Source organism: Oncorhynchus kisutch, linkage group LG4 (genome assembly GCF_002021735.2).
Source record: "Oncorhynchus kisutch isolate 150728-3 linkage group LG4, Okis_V2, whole genome shotgun sequence".
Classification (NCBI taxonomy): Eukaryota; Metazoa; Chordata; class Actinopteri; order Salmoniformes; family Salmonidae; genus Oncorhynchus; species Oncorhynchus kisutch.
Window position 1 is genome coordinate 59,783,490 of NC_034177.2, and position 23,385 is coordinate 59,806,874.

At 40.0% G+C, this 23,385-nt stretch overlaps 2 protein-coding genes and 1 long non-coding RNA gene across 6 annotated transcripts in view; 2 read left to right on the forward strand and 1 right to left on the reverse strand.

Annotated features, from left to right (window-relative positions):
- LOC109889756 (protein FAM83H) overlaps positions 1 to 7,886 on the forward strand; it is a 46,531-nt gene extending 38,645 nt beyond the window's left edge. For 2 of the 3 annotated variants that reach the window (XM_020481438.2, XM_020481439.2), the window contains exons 5-6: positions 465 to 4,683; positions 4,826 to 7,886. In XM_020481438.2, the coding sequence (XP_020337027.1) occupies positions 465 to 4,683; positions 4,826 to 4,837 (4,231 nt within the window). In that variant the 3' untranslated portion in view covers positions 4,838 to 7,886. Of the gene's footprint in view, positions 1 to 464; positions 4,684 to 4,825 lie in introns of those variants that run through there. The other variant, XM_020481444.2, reaches the window with a different exon arrangement.
- A 4,318-nt stretch (positions 7,887 to 12,204) lies between these two features.
- On the forward strand, positions 12,205 to 17,508 carry LOC109888939 (androgen-dependent TFPI-regulating protein). Its single transcript, XM_020480086.2, has 6 exons — positions 12,205 to 15,396; positions 15,755 to 15,880; positions 16,022 to 16,123; positions 16,220 to 16,335; positions 16,536 to 16,687; positions 16,789 to 17,508. Exons 1-6 carry the CDS (start codon positions 15,244 to 15,246, stop codon positions 16,818 to 16,820), a joined length of 681 nt encoding a protein of 226 aa, XP_020335675.2. The 5' UTR covers positions 12,205 to 15,243; the 3' UTR covers positions 16,821 to 17,508.
- On the reverse strand, positions 17,425 to 22,886 carry LOC116374014 (uncharacterized). Of its 2 annotated transcripts, XR_004209807.1 has the most exons (3): positions 22,543 to 22,886; positions 17,910 to 18,024; positions 17,425 to 17,794 (listed from the first exon to the last, which is right to left on the reverse strand). It is a non-coding gene; the product is annotated as an uncharacterized LOC116374014 (long non-coding RNA). The 2 variants fall into 2 exon arrangements; XR_004209806.1 differs by having other exon boundaries at positions 17,425 to 18,024.
- Positions 22,887 to 23,385: the final 499 nt, after the last annotated feature.

Genomic DNA, 23,385 nt, shown 5'->3' on the forward strand with positions numbered 1-23,385 from the left:
AAGGAGTTCCCACATATGTTGAGCACTTCAGCACAAAAGCAGTTTTTCCTAAATGTGTTGTTTATTTCTATCCAACACGAATGGATCACGCTGTATATTGAGTAAAAATAATCCTGGATCTTTGTAAATTCTTGAGTAAAACTCAATCTTCGGACATGTCCATAAACAGTGAAAATAAGACCCAATGCCTGTTAGGCATTTAGAGCAAATGGGGGGGGATCTGTGGACCGAACTTGCTCAGAGTGTGGGGGGTTAAATAGTGCCTATGTAAATACTGGAAACTGCCAATGAGGAAGATTGGTTCTCTGAGCCTATTACAGAAAAAAGTAGCATTTGGAATTGATAGGTTTAATTGATTTGTTTTGTAATTGCATAATAATGGAGTTGAGTGCCTTATTCCATTGTAATACATATATTTTGCTTAATTATATGTAATGAAATTTAATTAATCTCTTTGCCCACAGCTTCATGTGGTCTTTTGAGAAGCTTCACCGTTGCATGGCTCACCTCTTCCTTGGACAGCTTGTGACTACTTTTGATGAGGAGTTCCGGATCCTGTTTGCACAGTCCCAACCTTTGGTACTGGAACATGTCCTTGTTCCAATGCCACACTACAGCAGTTTATCTGACAGCCAATACAGCAGTGATCGGACACTATTGTTCAGAGATCCCAGAAAGTTCCTCCCCATAGACAGCTCTCGTCCTGTAGAATGGGCTAGACATTCCTCTGATGACCGCATGGATATGGTTCAGAATATGATGCCTCCTGGAAGGTGTGAGCCCATCCACAGTTCACTAGATCAGGGTACACTAGATATGTACAGCAACAAGTACTCCTCCCAGCAATTTAAACTGGAGCAGCAGTCTTTTATGACACAAGGTCACCCCATGATGCAGTCAAACACAATGGAGTTTGCTGGCTGTAAAAGGCACAGTTATGCAGAGGGCACATATGCCGGACATTCCTCCTCTCAATTCATGCAGCACCAAGCCATTCACAGCTTTGAGGGGGATACGGCAACCCAGAACAGGAAGATACACAGGGAACAGCATCACTATCAGAGAACAGGGCTAGAACCAGGTTATAGCGGCTACGATCAATTCAGGGACCAAGGGTACCCTTTGATGGATCAGTATTCTGAGTCTGGGTATCCACATGGAATAGCGATAGAGCCACCAGACAACTATGACCCTGTACTGAATTATTTGTCATCATCAAACCTTGCTGTGGAGCTGGAACATGGCTCAAACAAATTATCAAGTCCAGGAGAGGGTCCCTTTAGTCAGTCAAACCCCAAAAGACTGAGCACGGGCCAGCCTCATGCCTGTCAGACCTCCCCAACACAACAACACCCATTTGAACAGAGATCTTTTTTTGTCAGGTCTGGTTCTGACTGTAAAACACAGGATCCCAGTGCAAAGCAGGGGATGCGAGATTGGAGGATCAGCTCATACCTCAGTGCATATGATGATGCAGGAGAGGAAGACATTCCACAGCCTATGGGAAATGACCCCTTTCAAGAGCCCCTTAATCCATCACAAGGCAAATTATTTGCTCCACTGGTATCAGATCCCAGGTTTAGTGCCAAAGAGTTACCCAAGATTCCAGGGCTCAGGTTAAACAAGCCCACCTGCCCAGAACACTCAAGAACACTAGACATTCTTGTTAGCTTAGATGCCCGAACAACACTTACACCACCTTCGGAGTCGTCATCAACCACTGAAGGTGACAAATCAGAGGAGATGGATGTAAAAGAGCCCAAAAGAGAAGAGTCATTCCGTAGGAGGTTCAACCCTGCTATCCAAAGGACCTCTAGACTAAGATCCTCACTAATCTTCAGCTCACAACTCGAACAGCATATCTCACAGGAACAGAAATTTAACTCTGGCCAACACTGTGAGGAAACTGCCAATGAGGAAGATGACCCATCTAGATTATCCTTGACCGCTCATGTTTTGGGAAAAAGAAGATCCATTACAAGAGAACCTTTTGAATGGAGACTTAAGTCAGCGATAGTTGATAATTCAACCAATGAGTCTTTGAAATCTGAGGACATCACTACTGATTCGGGTGATAAGGAATTGACAAAGTATCTTCCTGTGAGCACTGACAAGCTTTCTTCAATGGAACAACCTAATTCTGCCTATGAAGAACAAACCAAAACGGTAGAATCTGCACACCCATCCAAACCTGCTCAAGTTGAGAAACCCAAAACCATACAATCAGCACACCAGGCATCTTCATTGAGCAATAAATCTTATATAGATATGAATGATCCAGACAGTAGGTTTTTTTTTTTTAAAGAGTTGGCTGCCAAACGAAAAGCTGCAAAGGCTGCAGAGTCTGAGAGCAGCACTGAAAAAGCTCCTGTAAAACCAGTGACTCAAATTGACTTGATAATGAAGGAACCAGTCACAAGGATAAAACCTAACCTTCCAATAGCCACACTAAATCCAGCAGATACTTCAACCAATAAGCCAGCTCCAGCAGATACTTCAACCAATAAGCCAGCTCCATCAACAGAGGCACCTCCTAATCCATCAGATACTTTCACCAAAAAGCCAACAACATTGACAAAAGCCCCACTTTATCCAGCAGATACTTCAATAAAAAAGACAGCTACATCAACAGAAGCATCATCAGAAACACTGGAGACTTCACCAGTGTTACAGGAGAACGAAACATCCATGGCAAAATGTGGCTCCTTACTTGATGTCAAAGAACACCATTCTAAAAATAAAGAACAGCAAGACCTTCCACTTCCCAAAAGTGACTCCAAAACATTCCTCAGGGATAAATTATCTTGTGTCGATGGCCTACTTAGAGTCTCTACTGATACTGAGAAGATTGAGCTGAAGAACAGTCAGAACCAAAGTGTGTCTAAAGTTAACCCTAGAGATAAAAGTACATTTCTTAAGAGCACCTCAAATCAGTGTACCTTTAACATCTCCCCAAAGGATTTCAGTTTATATAAACTATCTCCAAAGAAACCAAAGTCATTCAATCCTGCTTCAAATGAGCTAAACCCATCTCTTCCACTCAAACTAACAGAAGCTAGCTCATCTTCATATCTGACACCAAAAGGTTTAAGCTCAACTAGTCTCACTTCGTCAAAAAATGCAGCAAAGGAGTTGAGCTCTGCCCTTACCCCCACCCTTAAGGAGCCCAGTTCATCTATCCCCATGTCAAAGCAGCCATTACCATCCTCTAAACCTATTACAGTAGAGTCCAACATACCTCTGAGCCCCACCCAATCTGAGCCAGGTGTGTCTCATAAGCAGGACAAAACAGATTCCAAGGCATCTCTCAGCCCTACCCCAATGCAATCTTGCTCATCCTCAATCCCTGCAACAGAATTTAGCCCTCTGCCAAACCCTACCCAAACAGAATCTAGTTTCTTACCCAAGTCCACCTTAGTTGGGTCAATTTCATCAACACCAATGGAATCTAACACCTCTCCCAAACCCTCCACAAAGGAGTCATTGTCTACAATTGCCACAACTGAGTTGAGGTCATCCTCTCCTAAGACCAACCCAATAAAATCCTATTCCTCCCCTTGTCCTGGCCAATGTGAGTCGGTTTTGTCACTCAAACATTCCAAAACAGCATGCAACTCCTCTCCAAAGCCTGCCTCAGTGTCCAATGACTCTTACAACTCTTCACCTCCATCTTCAAAGCATGTCATGGAAGAAACCAACAAATCTCCCATCCTCACACCAACAAAATCTAGCTCTCCTCCTGAGCCTACCCCAACAGAATCTAGTGCTTCAACCAATTCAACACCAAGAGAACTCAACCCTCTTCCTAGCACCACCCCAACGGAACCAAGTGCATCTACTGGCCCGACCCTAACAGAATCAAGTGCATCTTCTAAACCAACCCCAACAAAATCACACTCCTCCCTTACATGTGGGTCAGGTGGATCAGTTGTTTGTCCCAAGCCTGGCCAAACAAAGTCCAGAACTACTCCAAACCTCACCCCAAAAGAATCTTGTTCCTCTCCTAATCATACCCTAACTGAACCTACCTCACCATTCAACCCTGTCCTTGTGGAATCCGTCCCATCAAGCAACTCAAACCCAACTGAATCCACTGCCTCTCATGACACTGCCCCAGCTCCACCCGTCGTTGTGGATAACAGTAAGGAGGGCAAACCAAGTAAACTTAACAAGGAGCAAAAAGCGGGAAGTTCTGCAGCTTCTAAAGGTGAGAAGATAGCAGGTGATCCTGAAACTAAGAGCAAAACTGCTCCTGGAGAATCTGCCTCCCATGGATCGCAGAGTCCTGATGAGACCAAAGAGAATAACAGCACTATGAAACCAGAGAGCACAACAGATCAAAGCAATCCCATACCACCCCCAGTGAAGCAACCTAAAGTAAGCCAGTCCCACTACCATTTATCTACTGCCAATGTACTCTCTAGCAGCAACCTAAGAGATGACACAAAGCTCCTATTAGAGCAGATTTCTGCTAACAGCCAGAGCAGGACAGAACTCACTAAAGAATCTGCTGTCACTGATGATGCCAAACAGGATGAGGCTGACCGGGGTGTTAGTGGTAAGGAGGAAGCATCAGCCCGACGACAGATCGGAGGCCCGGCTAGAACTTCTCAGGAGAGGGAGAAGCTTCTTCAGAGAATCGATAGCATGCGGAAGGGGAGGAAAGTCTACAGCCGCTTTGAGGTAAAGTACCCTGCTGCATCAATAGGCCAGTAGCAATTTAACTAAATAAAAATTGTAACCGAGGTACCTAATTGTTTTCAATCTCACCTGCTTGCCTTCATCTGAGCTCATGTTTTCTGCTTGTTATTCTGTATTTTGTTAGATGGCGCCTTAACCAGGGATTGGAAGGATGAGGGAGTACGGAGAAAGACCACATTTTCCTCTAGAACTTGTCCTGTAACTATGTCCATTCCCCAAAAGTCTAAAACCACAGATCGGAGAGGGATCACCAGTTAACTAACATAAATATTATTCTCAGGTTTCTATATTAGAGGGTTTCTCCGAATGGACTATATGCATGTAAAGCATTAAGGATTTTGGGAACAAAAACTTGACTAAGTTTACCAACATGGATTGCTGTGTAAATAAGCAGAGACTCTACAGTGTGGACAATGGACCTCTGCTATCTACAAAGGGGAACTGAAAAATCCAATCTCATCAGCTAAATGCACAACTAAATGTGCAATATATTTGAAAATGATTGTGTTCCTAGACGCACTGGACGCACTGGTGTTGTTGACTGCAATGTAATATCTGTCACTCTCTCTGTTTAATTATTATCTGTTTGAGGATCTGTTTTATATACTAACAATCATTTCCAAATAATACAATTAGAATCACCATAGAAAATGTATTAATCATAAACAGTCCAAGAATAGCTTTCAAATAGTTGGACCACTTTTTTCATTTGGAATGCTTTATTAGAATTATTAAATCAGAATGACAGTGTGCTAGATTAACCAAATGTATGCATGAATTATCATGTGTATTTGCACAAAAAATGTATGTGTATATATACATTATATATGTAATACTGTAATGTTAATGCCACAGGACATTTAGGTCCCTTTTTTAGAGGCTATCTGTGATTGCTACATCAATTTTGGACTTTTAAATTAATTATACACTACCGGTCAAATGTTTTAGAACACCTACTCAGGGTTTTTCTTTATTTTTACTATTTTCTACATTGCAGAATAATAGTGAAGACATCAACACTATGAAATAACACATAAGGAATTATGTAGTAACCAAAACAAAGTGTTAAACAAATCAAAATATATTTTAGATTTGAGATTCTTCAAATAGCCACCCTTGCCTTGATGACAGCTTTGCACATGTTAAACAAATCAAAATATATTTTAGATTTGAGATTCTTCAAATAGCCACCCTTGCCTTGATGACAGCTTTGCACACGCTTGGCATTCTCTCAACCAGCTTCACCTGGAATGCTTTTACAACAGTCTTGAAGGAGTTCCCACATATACTGAGCACTTGTTGGCTGCTTTTCCTTCTCTCAGTCCGACTCATCCCAAACCATCTCAATTTGGTTGAGGTCGGGGGATGGTGGAGGCCAGGTCATCTGATGCAGCACTCCATCTCTCTCCTTCTTGGTAAAATAGCCCTTACACAGCCTGGAGGTGTGTTGGGTCATTGTCCTGTTGAAAAACAAATGGTAGTCCCACTAAGCCCAAACCAGATGGGATGGCTTATCGCTCCAGAATGCTGTGGTAGCCATGCTGGTTAAGTGTGCCTTGAATTCTAAATCAATCACAGACAGTGTCTCCAGAAAATCACCCCCACACCATAACACCTCGTCCTCCCTGCTTTACGGTGAGAAATACACATGCGGAGATCATCCGTTCACCCACACCGCGTCTCAAAGACACGGCGGTTGGAACCGAAAATCTCCAATTTGGACTCCAGACCAAAGGACAAATTTCCACCGGTCTAATGTGCATTGCTCGTGTTTCTTGGCCCAAGCAAGTCTCTTCTTCTTATTGGTGTCCTTTAGTAGTAAAAATGAAGAAAAACTTCATTTTAGGTGTTCTAAAACTTTTGACCGGTAGTGTATATACCTATTGATTCTTGAAGAATATGACTTGTAAAATGTCCCATCAGCTTAGTTCATCTGTCGTACCCCATCAGAACTCAAAATATAAGCTTGTTTTACTCAATTGTTTGTAAATGATGCAATTGTAAACAATTAAATAAATACTTTATAGCCTCAAAAGATGGTTATAACTATAGTTTTGATGTCATGGATGGTCAGTTCTTCCATCCATAGCTTTCTGAATTTGAGACTGTTACATTTCTCAAGCCCCATCCCTCAGTTGTGTACCAAATAACAGTGGCAGGGGACGGTGGCTTTGTTGTTGTTAAAACTGCAGATTGCCCCTTTAACCATTGGACAACAGCATGGTATGCTGTTTTTCAGTTATATCACTTGCTTATCGGCATGTCCATTGACCCCCTCTATGTCTCAGTGGGAAAGCATTCAATATGGTTAATCATTTATGGATTGGTGTGTAAATGCTTTCAATGCCAAAGTCTGAAAATGTCATGAAAATATCATTTCTAACCTGCTCAATCCACTGCCTACAGTATGTAAACTATATTTTGAACTTTAATATTATATGTGATTCCTTACTGGTTGAACTAGTTTTAAAGCTCCGACGGCTCTGTTTTTACCAGTATTTGCATGAATTATTATTTGAATTAATTTGCTCAACTGTGTTGGATGTCACTGCTGTCAAGCTCTGTGCTCTGCAAGCTAGTTTCTAAGCAGTACCTAGCAGTCACTTGTGACTGATCTGCTGATACACAGTTGATACACAGTCAGCTGTTGTGTAGTCCCTGGGTTACCCTGTCTATTATGTTTACTGTAGAAATGTACTAAGCTACGTAAAGTATACAAATGAACACCATTTGCTTGATAGTGCGGTCTGTTAGATTTTTTTTGTGTGGGGGGGGGGGGGGGGGGCTTTAAGATTTAATGTTTCATAAAAAAGACTGGAATATTGTGCAAGCCCCTTTGTTCGACACCCTTGTCACTGAGAAGATCGTTATCTGTGTCACCAAGAACATCACAAGCAGTTTGTATTAGTGTGTAAAAGTTCAGCAATGTTATTTGAACACACCCAGCAGCTACATTTTCTAGCACAAAGGTTAGCACAAATGTTGCAACAATGTTTGATAACAATTTTGGTTTAATAATACCCAGTGCTTGATTTAGACTGAAATAGGTGCCGGTACTCATCTTGGGTGCCGGAAAGTGTGGTGTTGTGTTCAAAACCGAGACCAGAAAAATGCATGTCCAATTCCAAGACCTTGATTGTAATTGTGTCAAATTTCCCCCATAATAAGAGTTCAAATGTCCAGTATTTCTGTGTTCATATTTCAGAACAACATATGGATTCTTTAGACATTCTGAATGGTGAAGAAATAGCAACTTTACAAATGATCACAAACAGGTCTATAATAGATAAAAGGACCAAAGATGTTACAACTTCCCCCGGTCTCACCTTACCAATAGTGAGCGTGCAACTTTCAAACAATTCCCCCCACCCTTCCCTACCAGCGAATCAAGGAAATTCTAACTTGCAACTAATGTCTATAAATATCTATTTTACAACTAATGTAAAGGGCAGCAATGTTATGAGTAAAGTAGGAAGCTCAGTTTTCAATAGGCGAAAATATGTTAATGTGACATGAAAGGAGTGTGGATATTTGGACTGGCGAAGCGGTTAAATGCGTTGACTAAATGGGAGCTGCTAAATATAATTTTTTTACTAAATCAAATCACATGTTATTGGTCACATACACATATTTAGCAGATGTAATTTCAGGTGTAGCGAAATGCTTTTGTTCCTAGCTCTAACGGTGCAGTAATATCTAACAATGTGTGTGTGTGTTTATATATAAATATATGAGTGTGTGAATACTTTTTTTTTTAAATGATTAACCTTTATTTAACTAGGTGTGTGTGTGTAGAATTTTTTAACATTTTATTTAACCTTTGTTTAACTAGGCAAGTCAGTTAAGTACAAATTCTTATTTACAATGTCGGCCTACCAAAAGGCAAAAGGCCAAAGGCCTCCTGCGGGGACGGGGGCCTGGGATTAAAACAAATAAATAAATACAATATAAATATAGGACAAAACACACATCACAACAAGAGAGACAACACAACACTACATGAATAGAGACCTAATACAACAACATAGCAAGGCAGCAACACATGACAACACAGCATGGTAGCAACACAACATAACAACAACATGGTAGCAACACAACATTATTGGGCACAGACAACAGCACAAAGGGCAGTTTGAGTGTTTGATGCAGCTCGTTCCAGTCGCTAGCTGCAGCGAACTGAAAAGAGGAGCGACCCAGGGATGTGTGTACATCCGAGACCGTTAACAGAATGTGACTGTCAGAACGTGGAGGATGAGGAGGATGTATGTGGAGGATGAGGGCTGCAGTAGATATCTCAGATAGGGGGGAGTGAGGCCTAAGAGGTGGGTCTTGCGACAGGTATAGAGAGATGACCAGTTTACAGAGGAGTATATAGTGCAGTGATGTGTCCTATAAGGATCATTGGTGGCAAATCTGATGGCCGAATGGTAAAGCACATCTAGCTGCTCGAGAGTACGCTTACCTGCCTATCTATAAATTATGTCTCCGTAATCTAGCATGGGTAGGATGGTCATTTGAATCAGGGTTAGTTTGGCAGCTGGGGTGAAAGATGAGCGATTACGATAGAGGAAACCAAGTCTACATTTAACTTTAGCCTGCATTTTTGATATGTGCTGAGAGAAGGACGGTGCACCGTCTAGCCATACTCCCAAGTACTTATATGAGGTGACTACCTCAAGCTCTAAACCCTCAGAGGTAGCAATAACACTTGTGGGAAGAGGGGCATTCTTCTTACCAAACCACATGACCTTTGTTTTGGAGGTGTTCAGAACAAGGTTATAGTTAGAGAAAACTTGTTGGACACTAAGAAAGCTTTGTTGTAGAGCATTTAACACAAAATCCAGGGAGGGGCCAGCTGAGTATAAGACTGTAACATCTGCATATAAATGGATGAGAGAGCTTCCTACTGCCTGAGCTATGTTGTTGATGTAAATTGAGAAGAGCATGGGGCCTAGGATCGAGCCTTGGGGTACTCCCTTGGTGACAGGCAGTGGCTGAGACAGCAGATTTTCAGACAGCAGATTTTTATACACTACACTCTTTGAGAGAAGTAGTTAGCAAACCAGGCCAAAGACGCCTCAGAGACACCAATATTCCTTAGCCGGCCCACAAGATTGGAATGGTCTAACATATCAAAAGCTTTGGCCAAGTCAATAAAAATAGCAGCAAAATATTGCTTAGAATCAAGGGCAATGGTGACATCATTGAGGACCTTTAAGGTTGCAGTGACACATCCATAGCCTGAGCGGAAACCAGATTGCATATCCGAGAGAATACTATGGACATCAAGAAAGCCAGTCAGTTGATTATTGACAAGATTTTCCAACACTTTTGATAAACAGGGCAAAATAGAAATAGGCGTATAACAGTTAGGATCAGCTTGATCTCCCCCTTTAAATAAAGGACGAACTATGGCTGCATTCCAAGCAATGGGAACCTCCCCAGAAAGGAGAGACAGGTTAAAAAGTTGGAGATAGGCTTGGCGACGATAAGGGCAGCAACATTAAAGAAGAAAGGGTCTAAACCATCTGACCCAGATGTTTTTTGGAGTTGAGTTTAAGGAGCTCGAAGCAGTAATCTCTCCGGTTAATTTTGGTCAAAATTTGGTTGTAGGTTTGAAGTTTTGATCTGGAGCGAAAGCCATGCTGCGGAGGGTAGCATCCTGCATATGTACCTGCCGAAGAATCCAAGAATCCAAGTCAGAGTACAACAATCGGTTAACCACCTAACTGAGGAACTTAATTTAATCTTGCGTAATACCCTAGATGCAGTCGCACCCCTAAAAACAAGAAACATTTGTCATAAGAAACTACCTCCCTGGTATACAGAAAATACCTGAGCCCTGAAGCAAGTTTAAGAAAAAGATCATGATCATTAGAAAGCAAATTACGGACCCCTCTTTAAATCTGCGTATTTCTCCAAAGCTCAGTTGTCGTGAGTCTACACAACACTGCCAGGACCTAGGATCAAGGGAGACACTCAAGTTTTTTTTATACTATATCTCTTGACACATTGATGAAAATAGTCATGGCCTCTAAACCTTCAAGCTGCATACTGGACCCTAGTCCTACTAAACTATTGAAAGAGCTACCATCGATCACCACATTCTTTTGGAGAGATTGGAAACCCAAATTGGTCAACACGGACAAGTTCTGGCCTAGTTTAGATCTTATATGTCAGAAATATATCAGTTTGTCTCTGTGGATGTTTTGTCCTCTGACAAATCAACTGTAAATTTCAATCTTCCTCAAGGTTTTGTTTTAGGACCACTATTGTTTTCACTATATATTTTTATATTTTACCTCTTGGTAATGTCATTCAGAATCATAATGTTAACTTTCACTGCTATGCGGACGACACACAGCTGTACATTTTGATGAAACATGGTGAAGATATGTCAGGCGTCCTGGTCCCCAATCAGAGGCAGCTGATTGGATATGTCAGTCGTCCTGATATGGCCCCCAATCAGAGGCAGCTGTTTATCGTTGTCTCTGATTGGGGATCATATTTAGGTAGCCATTTCCACATGGTTATTCGTGGGATCTTGTCTACGGATAATTGCCTGTGTGCACCAGTAGCTTCACGTTTCGTTTGTGCTTGTTTGTTTTGTTTTGCCGAGTTTCGGTTTATTAAAAATATGTGGAACTCTACTCACGCTGCGCCTTAGTCTATTCATTACAGTGAACGTGACAGCTTGTAAGTAAGCATTTCACTGTAAGGTCTACTACACCTGTTGTATTAGGCGCATGTGACAAATACAATTTGATTTGCTCAATACACCAAGTCACTACAAAGATATAGGCGTCCTTCCTAAATCAGTTCCCGGGGAGGAAGGAAACTGCTCAGGGATTTCATCCTGAGGCCAATGGTGACTTTTAAACAGTTACAGATTTGAATAGCTGTGATATGAGAAAACTGAGGATGGATCGAAAACATTGTAGTTACTCCACAATACTAACCTAAATGACAGAGTGAAAAGAAGGAACCTTGTACAGAATAAAAAATATTCCACAACATGAATCCTATTTCCAATAAGGTACTAAAGTAAAACTGCCAAAATATGGCAAATACATTAACTTTATGTCCAGAATATCCAACATAAGACATCACTGAGTACCATTCTTCATATTTTCAAGCATGGTGGTGGCTGCATCACGTTATGGGTATGCTTGTCATCAGCAAGGATTAGGGAGTTTTTACTCTGACATGCACTGTCAAGTGTGGGACCCTGTATAGACAGGTGTGTGCCTTTCCAAATCATGTCCATTCAATTTACCACAGGTTGACTCCAATCAAGTTGTAGAAACATCTCAATGATGATCAATGGAAACAGGATGCACCTGAGCTCAATTTCGGGTCTCATATCAAAGGGTCTAAATACTAATGTAAAGGTATTTCTGTTTTAAAGGTTTAATACATTTGCAAACATTTCTAAAAAACATTTTTTGCTTTGTCATCATGGGGTATTGTGTGTAGATTGCTGAGGAAAATGTTTTTATTTAATCCATTTTAGAGTAAGGCTGTAACGTAACAAAATGTGTAAAAAGTCAAGGGGTCTGAATACTTTCTGAAAGGCACTGTATGTTCTTATTGTTTGTATAATGTATTTTACAAGTGTTAAGATGTGTATTCTGTCAATTATTTTACACAATGATTATTCCCTATTGGAATTGGGCCTTTAGGTATCCTCTCGGAGGCCAGATGTCACCATAAAACAGATCTTAGTGGAATCTGGGCCCCTGAGCCATAAAATTGTCCATGGGTGTCCTTAAGAGGTTGATGTTTCAAATGTATAGCCTATTCAACCCCAAGGTCTCAGCCTTGATGTAATGACATGGAAGGGTGAAACAGTGAACAGATATGGCAAGAGTATGTAGGTCAGCCCGCCTTTGGATTTGAGAAATATGCTGTGAACCTCTAAGAGGAACATGTCTGTCTTCCCATATGCATATGTCTGTCTGTCTATCTCTTAAATATAGAAGTTGTCCACCTTAAATTTTGCATCTAGCATTTCTCCCCACCTTGACCAGGTTTTTGATTCTTAACATTTCCCTCAGTCAAGTATTGAATATCAAGCGCAGATTCAACTACAAAGTCTAGGGAGCTTTTTGAAAGCCAATGATGGTAGATCGGTAACAATAACAAATCAGACATTGAATATCTCTTTTAGCAAGGTGAAGTTAATAATTATGCTGTGGATGATGTATTAAACCACCTAGACACATCAAAGACACAGTTGTTCTTCTGAACTGAGCTGCAGGACAAGAAGGAATCTGCTCAGGGGTGTCACCATGAGGCCATTGCGGATTTTAAAACATAATCAGAGTTCAATGGCTGTGATGGGACAAAACTGAGGATGGATCAACAACATTGTAATGACTCCACAATAATGACCTAAATCACAAAGTGAAAAGAATATAAATATACAAAATATGCATAAAGTAACACTACAAAAAAAAACACGACAAATGAATACACTTTTTGGCCTAAATGCAAAGCCTTATGTTTGGAGCAAGTCCAACACAACAACACATCCATCACTGAGTAACTGCTTCCTTATTTTCAAGCATGGTTGTGGCTGCATCATGGTATGGGTATGCTTGACATATACAAAAACAGTGGAGTTTTTCCAGGATGAAAATAAACAAGATGGAGCTAAGCACAGGCAAAATCTTAGAGGAAAACCAGTTTCAGTCTTCTTTACACCAGGCACTGGGAGAGGAATTCAGTTTTCAGCAGGACAATAACCTACAAGACAAGGCCAAATCTACACTGGAGTTGCTTACCAAGAAGACAATGAATGTTCCTGAGTGGCCAAGTTACAGTTTGACTTCAATCTGCTTGAAAATCTATAGCAAGACTTGAAATGTGAAGATTTTTGAAAATAATAAAAATTGGCAAATATTGCACAATCCAGGTGTGGAAAGCTCTTAGAGACTTACCCAAGACACAGCTGTAGGGTGAGTACTTATCAAATCAAGATATATTAGTGTTATATTTTACATGAATCTCAATGGAAATCTTTGACAAAGTATTTTGTGTAGATCGTAGACAAAAAAAAAGACAATTAACTAAATTTTAATCCCACTTTGTAACACAATAAAACGTGAAGAAATCCAAGGTGGTGAATACTTATGATAGACTCTAGATAAATGAAATACTTTTTCAACACGTTTGATTTTCTTAGGACTACAATAAAGTTTAATACCGGAGAGAATGTGTTTGTATGTTGATACAAAATATTTTGTTGGTGTACTCTTTCTTGTGGAACAGGACCTGAAAAGGCATGATCGTCATGATTTCAACCTTTCTGAATAAAAGTCTTGATGCTAAACAGCAAACATGATTGTTGAAAAGAGTACTTTTCAGTAACATGCGACAAAACCAAAATGCCAATTTGGATACTGTGGCTCCAGACCTGTTTGACCTCAACGAGGGATTGACGCTGCTAAAAAAGTAACACTGTGTTTAAAGTTTTGGGCTATTTCTTATCTCACTTATTGATTAGAACAATTAGACTATGAGCTCTCCTATTTCAAAATGTCCCAATTCAAAACAGTTTCTGCAAGCTGATTATAGTGTTTTACATTTCAATGAGCTTACTCTTGCGGCTTCACGGGGACAGTTGGAGACAGGAAAACTCTGTTTGCCGTCACCCAGAGTGGAAGGTTTGACAGTATCTACAAGGAGAGGATGAAATGTTTCCCTCTGGAGTTTCTTAGGGATGTATGAACTGTGAATTGTAACAGGCATACGGTTGATAAGTGTTACAAACATTTTGACAGGCCTACTGTTGATCGCCAGCTTGTCTCATAAGACTTGCTATGTACAGAATGTCCTGATATAGCTTGTCCATGAGTGAAGAAAGTGCTTGAACCCAAAAGTAATTTTGGGTCAACCATTTAGTTAAGCAACAGAAATAACTTTGTGTGAACTTATAATTAGTGTCTATCCAAAGCTCCTAGAGTGAAACAAATTGATTAGCTACAGCACTGAGCGAATGTTTTATTTCTGTACTAATTAGAGACGTGCTGTGTATATGTAATGTAGGCTATTATATGAGACATACTAATAAAGTGTCCTAAACCCATTAGGTATCTTAGCAAATACCATAGACATAATAATAATAACATATTCTGTTTCCATTACTCATTATATTTGTTATGGTCATTAGTCATCCTTTGAAAAAAATGATTTGACGTCACTAAACCAATCACGTGTCAGATTGGACTGATTATAGAATAAGAAAACCCCAAACATTACCAACAACAGTGGACCCCTTGTTTAGGAATGTGCTTTTGTAACCCTTCTATTTCCAAATGTATTAATAAGCCGATGCTGAAACATAATCGTGTAATAAAGAGCTTTTCTCCGCCAAAACCCCTTCCTTCTTGTAACATTGTGCACTACACCAGATAGGAAAGTGGTGCCTGCTTGGTGGTACAGTTTGTGTCAATGCCAGACTCAGTGTTTGCTATTATTTCTGTTAGTGTTTGCTAGTATTTATATTATAGAGATAGATTGATACTATCTTAGTGTATCATGATTGCAAAAGTGAGAATGGTTTACCATATCACAGCTTTCAGCTGGTATGCCTTTATCATTAAGTCCATGGCTGCTAAGGATGGAGAGAAGTTACCACCTGGGATCTTTGAGTATGGTGGACCCTGGAAGTACCTTACTTTCCTCAACCTGGTGAGATTATTTTGAATTTTAATTACAATTGGGGGTTGGATTGTAATGGATTAAAAGATACTACAAACTCAAATTACAAAAGTAATGGCAAAATGTTATTGTGAATTGAATTGATTTGGGATATTTGGACGAAATTGGTTATACTGCATGGGTTGTGGTTTGATCAGAACAATAAAACATAACACAGAGTTGAATGTATCCAGTATAGAGGTTCAAACATGTCAACCTAGTCAGGAAAATCTCCAAGGTCACATGAGGCTACCTGATTTTTGTTGTATGATTTTTTGTCTGTTTATATTAATGATAAATGATAACAAAATGGGAATAACAATAATATGCTATGTATGCAATATTTAAGTTATTGCAGATGGTGTTCTTTGGGATGGCCGTGGTGAATGATCTTCAGACTGGGAAAAACACAGTCAAGGGTCTTAACAAGTGGAAAGACCTCATCTTCTCTGTCCTTGCCTTCCCTGTAGGCATGGTGAGAAGGAGTGATTGAAATATTGTGATTTGATATACCACCAACATAAAATGTCCCACATCAAAGGGAGATAGTATATCTCAAATTAATGGATTTACTGCCATTTTTTATTTCTTTCCTTTTGTCTCTAAAATGTCTTAGTTTGTGGTGCTGCTTTTCTGGGTGATCTTTGCCTATGACAGGCAGCTTGTCTATCCAGAATCTTTAGATGCCTTCTTTCCTCTCTGGATGAATCATGCTATGGTCAGTACATACAAATTACAGACAAATGATTGTGAATGTAGAAGTGGGCTGGAAAGTAAATATAATGATGATAATGTATGAAAATATTATTTGTAGCACACCGTTGTTATGCCTGTCTTACTTGGGGAGATCCTGCTTCAACATCATGTGTACCCAAAGACTAAAAACGGCTTAGCTGCCTTAGGAGTTGTGGGCCTGGCTTACTTGGGCTGGTATGTAAAGGTTGTTTATTCATAAGATACAAATGTATGTATTGCTGACCATGTGTTTGTAGCACTAATCCATATTAATTTGAAAATTTAGTTCAAATTCTGATTCAAAATTTAAGCTGCTGACCCATAAAGAGTCAGACATTGTACTTATTGTATGTTGTTTCACTGCACCTCCATTCTCCATTTGTCTTGTTCTGTAGGGTGATATTTATCTACTTGGCGGTAGGTCTTTGGGTGTATCCTCTCCTCGGGCTCCTTAGCACCTCGGGTGTGTTGGGGTTATTCCTCTTAAACATGACAGTGGTGGCAATGATGTATCTGCTAGGACGGACCCTAAACAACTGTGTCTGGGGTGAGTGACCTCAGCAGGCTAGAACCATGACGTCAGAAGCAGAATTACCATGCTAAAGCTATAATAACCTCTCCCTTTCTCTCTCTTTGTTATTATTTTAGGAAAAGGCAAGACGGTGACTAAAACTAAATGAAACTCTGCTCATTTTCCTCTTTGAATCCATTGGGGCCTGATACATTGTTGTCAAACAGATTTCGCCAACATGCCTCAAGAAATACTGTATGTGTATGAATAGAAATTGCACACAGGGTCTTATGTCACATGTACTGTCCTCTGACAACATAGTTTCTAACAGACATGCTGTTGTTTTTCTTTTTTCAATAAATGTTATCAGCATCACAATTACAAAATATAACTCACAGTTGAAAAAATTGAAATCCCAGGTAGGCCTACATCAGGTTGATTGGTTATGTCCTTTTCTACCAGGAAGTTATCACAACATTCTCAAAACAATCGTTCTCTACTTACCAAAATTCTCTAACTACAACTTGACCAAAGGAGAATATGAGAGTAAACAAAGGGGTGATAAAATATCTCACCAATTGTTATAACTTTTTCTCTTGAGATTGGAATATCGTTGTGTTTTCATAACGTGTGGAAATCATGAAACAGTATGTGAGCTATTAAAGTCTCAAAACCATGGTTGTGTGTACTTTTACCACAACAGGAAATTGGATGTTTGCTTTTATGACCAAACATGTAATTAAAAGCATGATGTAAATATGATGTAAGTCATGTTCCTTTTGGAGGTATAATTTCATTATTCAATCATTAACAAATAAAATAAAAGGGCAGCAAATCACTGCAATGACAAATGTGGGCCAATGAGTGCGTCCTCCTTCATTCTCACGTTGTCCGTTTAATGTTCTTTGATTTTGGTGGATAGCTTGATCTTGCATAGAAATCAATATTTTCCAGGGTACCAAATGTAAATGTCTTTGTAACTGATTTGTACATTTCCTGGTACTCCTTAAGTGTGCTGATCCTTCAGGAAGTGCCGCCACGCAGGTCCCTGTAGTCCTTGGTGTTGAAGATAGTTTGGGTCTGCCTCTACCAATCCAACTGACAGGACTTTGGCCAATAAGTGACAGTCTTGCTCATTTATAACTGCAGAAGAAATAAACGATGATGATCCAGTATTAAGGAATACAGTATGAACCAGGTTTGGTATCTAAAGTGTATTATCAGAATATACTGTACATAGCCTGCATCACCTCTTCACCTTTTCCTGTTGTTTCCTTCTCATGCTGTGGGCCATACGTGGCTCTGTATATTATTTATCCAAATATGAATCTCCGTTGTCAAGAGTGGGAGCCATTTCCAAACATTTGAGCAAGCTAAAACAATACATTCAAGTGTTATATAATCTGATCATTAAAAAAAGCACACCAGGGCCCTTTTAGTCCGTGTTAACCCCAAGTATAAAGGTAAATGGCAATGCACAATACATCGTTTACATATGTTTCAATTGAGCCTCCAATGACTAAAGGATAAAATGTCAAGATAAAAATATTAAGGCCAACATAACATTTGGAGAACACTGTAAAAATGAATATGATAAGGTCGATAATGAAATTCTTAGGAAACATTTGATGTGTATACCCTGAGGGAAGCATTCTATTTTTGAAAAGTTCCAAAACACAAGTAGGGAAAATCATACTTAGAGGATTCATAGTTTTTGCTGGGCATTAAAGGGGAAGTTCATCCATTTTTCCGTGGCATTATTTTCACTCTTTCTGTGCTTGTAGTTGACACATTTTGCTGCGATATCACTTGCCATTGACTGCAATCCATTATGAAAATGTGTCTAAATCAAATCAAATGGAATTTTATTTGTCACATGCGTCGTAGACAACAGGTGTAGACTAAAGGCCAGTTTAATCTTGGTCTAACGACATGTCTGCAGACAATTAGAATGCGACAAGTGTCACTGGTCAAACTAAGCTCGATGTCCACACCCCCGCGGAAATCTAATTAGCATAATAAAACAATCCCCATAAAAATCTGTCAGTTTAAGCTAGATATATCTGGGGGGTTTTCAATCCACCGCATCTGCCTATGTAACACTTTTGGTGAAAGTCTTTCATCTACGGTGAAAGGTGACAGAGCTGGAGCGGTGTTTGTCAGACCATGAGAACGGTTTGGCCTACAAACGGACCCCTCTATAGAAAGATGAGACTCTCATGAACATGATGGTGTTCTCTGTTTTGCTTTACGATCCCCACAAGCTTCTGAAGTCGGTACAGCTGATCCGTCAACTTCTGTCGGTAGCGTCCGAACATCGAAACACTAATATGACCCCTCTGTGTAAAGGTGAGACTTGTTTTGCTCTAGGACACCCACAGACCTCACAAGACTCATCTAAAGGTCCACTGGTACCAGTCAAAAACATTTATGGAAGTACAGTGCATTCGGAAAGTATTCAGACCCCTTCCCTTTTTCCACATTTTGTTACGTTACAGTCTATTCTAAAATAGATTACAATTATTGTTTTTTTGAATGTATTGAACATTTTAAAAAACAGATACCTTATTTACATAAGTATTCAGACTCTTTGCTATGAGAATTCCTTGATCCTCCTTGAGATGTTTCTACAACTCGATTGGAGTCCACCTGTGGTAAATTCAATTAATTGGACATGATTTGGCACACAACTGTCTATAGAAGGTCTCACAGTTCATGTCAGAAAAAAAAAGACTTGATCATGGATGTGGCCAAGAATCCGATGAACCTCCCAGAAGGACCATCTCTGCAGCACTCCACCAATCAGGCCTTTATGGTAGAGTGGCCAGATGGAAGCCACTTTTCAGTAAAATATACATGACAGCCTGCTTGGAGTTTGCCAAAAGGCACCTAAAGGACTCTCAGATGATGAGAAAACAGATTCTCTGGTCTGATGAAACCAAGATTGAACTCTTTGGCCTGAATGCTAAGCGTCACATCTGGAAGAAACCTGGCACCATCCCTACTGTGAAGCAGAGTGGTGGCAGCATCATGCTCTGGGAAAGCTTTTCAGTGGCAGGGACTGGGAGACTAATCAGGATAGAGGGAAAGATGAACGGAGCAAAGTACTGTACAGAGAGATCCTTGATGAAAACCTGCTCCAGAGTGCTCAGGACCTCAGGCTGGGGAGAAGGTTCACCTTCCCACAGGACAACGACCCTAAGCACACAGCCTAGACAACGGAGAAGTGGCTTCGGGACAAGTCTCTGAACCCGATTGAACATCTCTGGAGACACCTGAAAATAGCTGTGCAGCGATGCTCCCCATCCAACCTGACAGATCTTGAGAGGATCTGCAGAGAAGTATGGGAGAAACCCCCCAACTACAGTTGTGCCAAGCTTGTAGCGTCATACCCAAGAAGGCTTGAGGCTGTAATTGCTGCAAAACGTGCTTCAACACAGTAATGAGTAAAGGTTCCGAATAATTATGTAAATGTGGTATTTGCAAAAAAGAAGAAAAAAAAGATTTCTTAATCATTATGGTGTATTATGTGTAGAAATGAGGTTGGGACTACTTAATCATTTTTAGAATAAGGCTGTAAATTTAGAAAAAGTCCAGGCTCTGGCTATCGACTCCGATTTCAGAGCACTCTCGTCTGGCAAAAAACATTTAATTTGTTGCCAGCAGCACAGTTACAGTCACCAACGCTCTGGATAACATGAAAACAGCCTAACCAGCTCTGCTAGGGCGAGTAAAATGGTCAGTGAGGTGTTCTCTCATTTGTATCTGGAAGTATCTAGCCAGCTAGCCAACGTTAGCCAGTTAGCTTGGGTGCTTGACTGCCATCGTGTGGTCAGAACGCTCGGATCAACCCTACTCCTCGGCCAGAGCGTCCAGTGTGCGCTCTGAACGCTCCGGGAGCGAAACGCTCTGAATTTATTAACGCCCACAAAGTCTCTGCGACTGTCGCGTTGTCGTGCTTACTGCCTCAGCTACCAGACGTACGTTGTCGTGCTTACTGCCTCAGCTACCAGACCAAATCCTCATGTGACAAGAAGATGCAGGAGTTCTAAAATGCTCGGATAGAATTGCCTACTTTTATTTTGTCACACTGTGGCAGTAAGCTATTTTCTGTAAGCTAAAGTATCTAAAGTTAAGACGTTGTCAGCTATACTATGGTCATTATTTGAACTGGCTAGCCAGCTAGCAACGAACCAAAACATTGTTTAGAAAATTGCTTTTAGTTGCCTGGCTTGCTAGGTTTGCCATTTACTTAATTTATTTTTAAACGGGTGGTTTTATTGGTGTTAAAATGGAGAAAGTATGCTATTTGGAGCGCCAGGCTGCTGATATTATGCAGAGGCTGTCGTTTTGTGTTTCTACTTTTTCATAACGACAATGACAAGTTTGATGTCTACAATTGTCTACAGACATGTCGTTAGGCGGAGTGTAAACCAGCTTTAACAGTGAAATGCTAACAAGCATGTCCAAAAACGCTGCAAAACGCTCCAAACTAACTCATATTACATCAGAATCCTATTCTGATTGATGTCTCTGCACTACATTTTTTTCAAGATTTTCCACGGTCCCATAAATCCATATTTGTATCTTTTCGTTGTTGTAAACAACATAATTAAAACAAGGATTTCTGGCACAGTGAAACTATAAATTGAGTGCAGATACATCATTCAGAATGGGATTCTGATGGAATATGAGTTGTTGTGGATATTTTTTAGAGTGAATTACTAATATGCTTTAGACATATTTGCATATTGCATTATAGGCAATGGCAAGTGATGACTCAGCAAAATGTGACAACTAATTATCTCTGTAACGAAACAAAATATCCAAAAATGGTTTGGGGGATCAACTACAACCACAGAAGAGTAAAAATAAATAATTATATTTTTGTTCACTATATAAATGAATGATATGCACCCATTGATTTTTGAAAAATCGAATTTATAAATGCCTCATGAGCTTAGTTCAACTGTCATACCCCATCAGAACCCAAAATATAAGTTTGTTTTACTCCAATGTTTGTGAAGAAAGTGAAAGTAAACAAACACTATACAACCTCAAAACATTGTTAAAACTATGACTTTGATATGGATTTTCAGTCCTTGCATCCATAGCTCTGTCTATGGGCTCTATTTTAACACACCTAATGCAATGGTAAAAATAAGCGCAGGCGGTAGCGCTATAGGTTCAGGGGTGTGTCAGAAATACTTTAGCTATTTTCACCAAAACAATTATCTGCATACTTGCTGGCGTTGGCGCGAAAATGCTGGGTTTTGATGAATAAACGAGTTGTGGGTGTGTCGAGGCTTGGCCCCTCACTAGCCAATAAAAAACGTGCTCCATGATGAAATATGTGGTTGCTTCAAGTTGCGTTTTTACCGTCTTTTATGTATTGCAATGGAATCAACTCGAATTCCAATGTTAGTCCATTATAGTTTGTTAAATGGCTTACATAAACGAAATAACAAAATGTAGACCTATCTTTGCTAAATATGTTAACCCATTTGCAGTCCACATTGTTCTCAGTTCTCAGCATGGCTTCAATAGCATTCACACTGACATAGGAGCTAGGCCTACTGTACATTGCATTATGGCTGAGCAAGGACATGCCTAACATTGTCAATAAGCAAGATTCAATTCATTATTGATAAGGCCTAGGTTTAGCTAGCCATATAAAAATCTGTGGTGGTGGTTTGAGTCTTTTTTAAAGTGCAATACAGATGATTGGTAACGATGACATGAACATTGACATCCATACCAACATTTTACTCCGCTTTTTACCCCAACATAGTGTGAAATACATATATAAACAATAGCTTAAATGTAGGCTAATATTGATGAGTGGCAATGAGAAGATTCTGGATCTACAGTGCTTCAGAAAGTATTCATACCCCTTGATTGACTTATTCCACATGCACCGTCACAATCTTCTCTCTCTCTCCTCTTCTATCTTATCATCTCTTCTTTCTGCAAAATTATTCTCCCTTCTGTCTCCTGATTCTGCCTCTTTGACCTTACTCTCCTCCCTTTCCGCATTCCTGTGACTCACACTGTCCCCTTTCCTTCCGGCCTGGCTCAGTCCTCCCCTCCTGCTCTGTATCTGAGTCACTCATTGCGAGCTTACAAAACAGGGCTGCAGGCAACTGAGCGAAAATGTAGGAAAACTACACTTCTGGAGGACCTACCATCTTTTCACTCCCTCCTCTCTACCTTCCCTTCCTCTGTATCTGCTGCTATAACCACTTTCTACCAGAGGTGGGACCAAGTTTTTGTTTTACAAGTCACAAGTAAGTCTCAAGTCTTAGCTCTCAAGTCCCAAGTCAAGACAGGCAAGTCCGAGTCAAGTCTCAAGTCAAATTTCAAGTCCTAAACTTTGAGTTTCGAGTCCTAAACAAGTCATAATGTGCTCTTCACCAAATGTAATACCATTTAATATTTTTAACAAGAGTAATAGATAGCATATTACATTTACGCAAATCATGAATGCTTTTCAAAATACAGTGGGGCAAAAAAGTATTTAGTCAGCCACCAATTGTGCAAGTTCTCCCACTTAAAAAGATGAGAGAGGCCTGTAATTGTCATCATAGTTCAACTTCATCATACTTCAACTATGACAGACAAAATTATTTTTAGGATTTTTTATGAATTTATTTGCAAATTATGGTGGAAAATAAGTATTTGGTCACCTACAAACAAGCAAGATTTCTGGCTCTCACAGACCTGTAACTTCTTCT

Coding starts and splice junctions, on each gene's coding strand:
- LOC109888939 (XM_020480086.2), top strand. CDS start 15,244: ATGATTGCAAAAGTGAGAATGGTTTACCATATCACAGCTTTCAGCTGG. Junction 16,124..16,219: donor TCTGGATGAATCATGCTATG/GTCAGTACATAC, acceptor TATTATTTGTAG/CACACCGTTGTTATGCCTGT. Junction 16,336..16,535: donor GGCCTGGCTTACTTGGGCTG/GTATGTAAAGGT, acceptor CTTGTTCTGTAG/GGTGATATTTATCTACTTGG.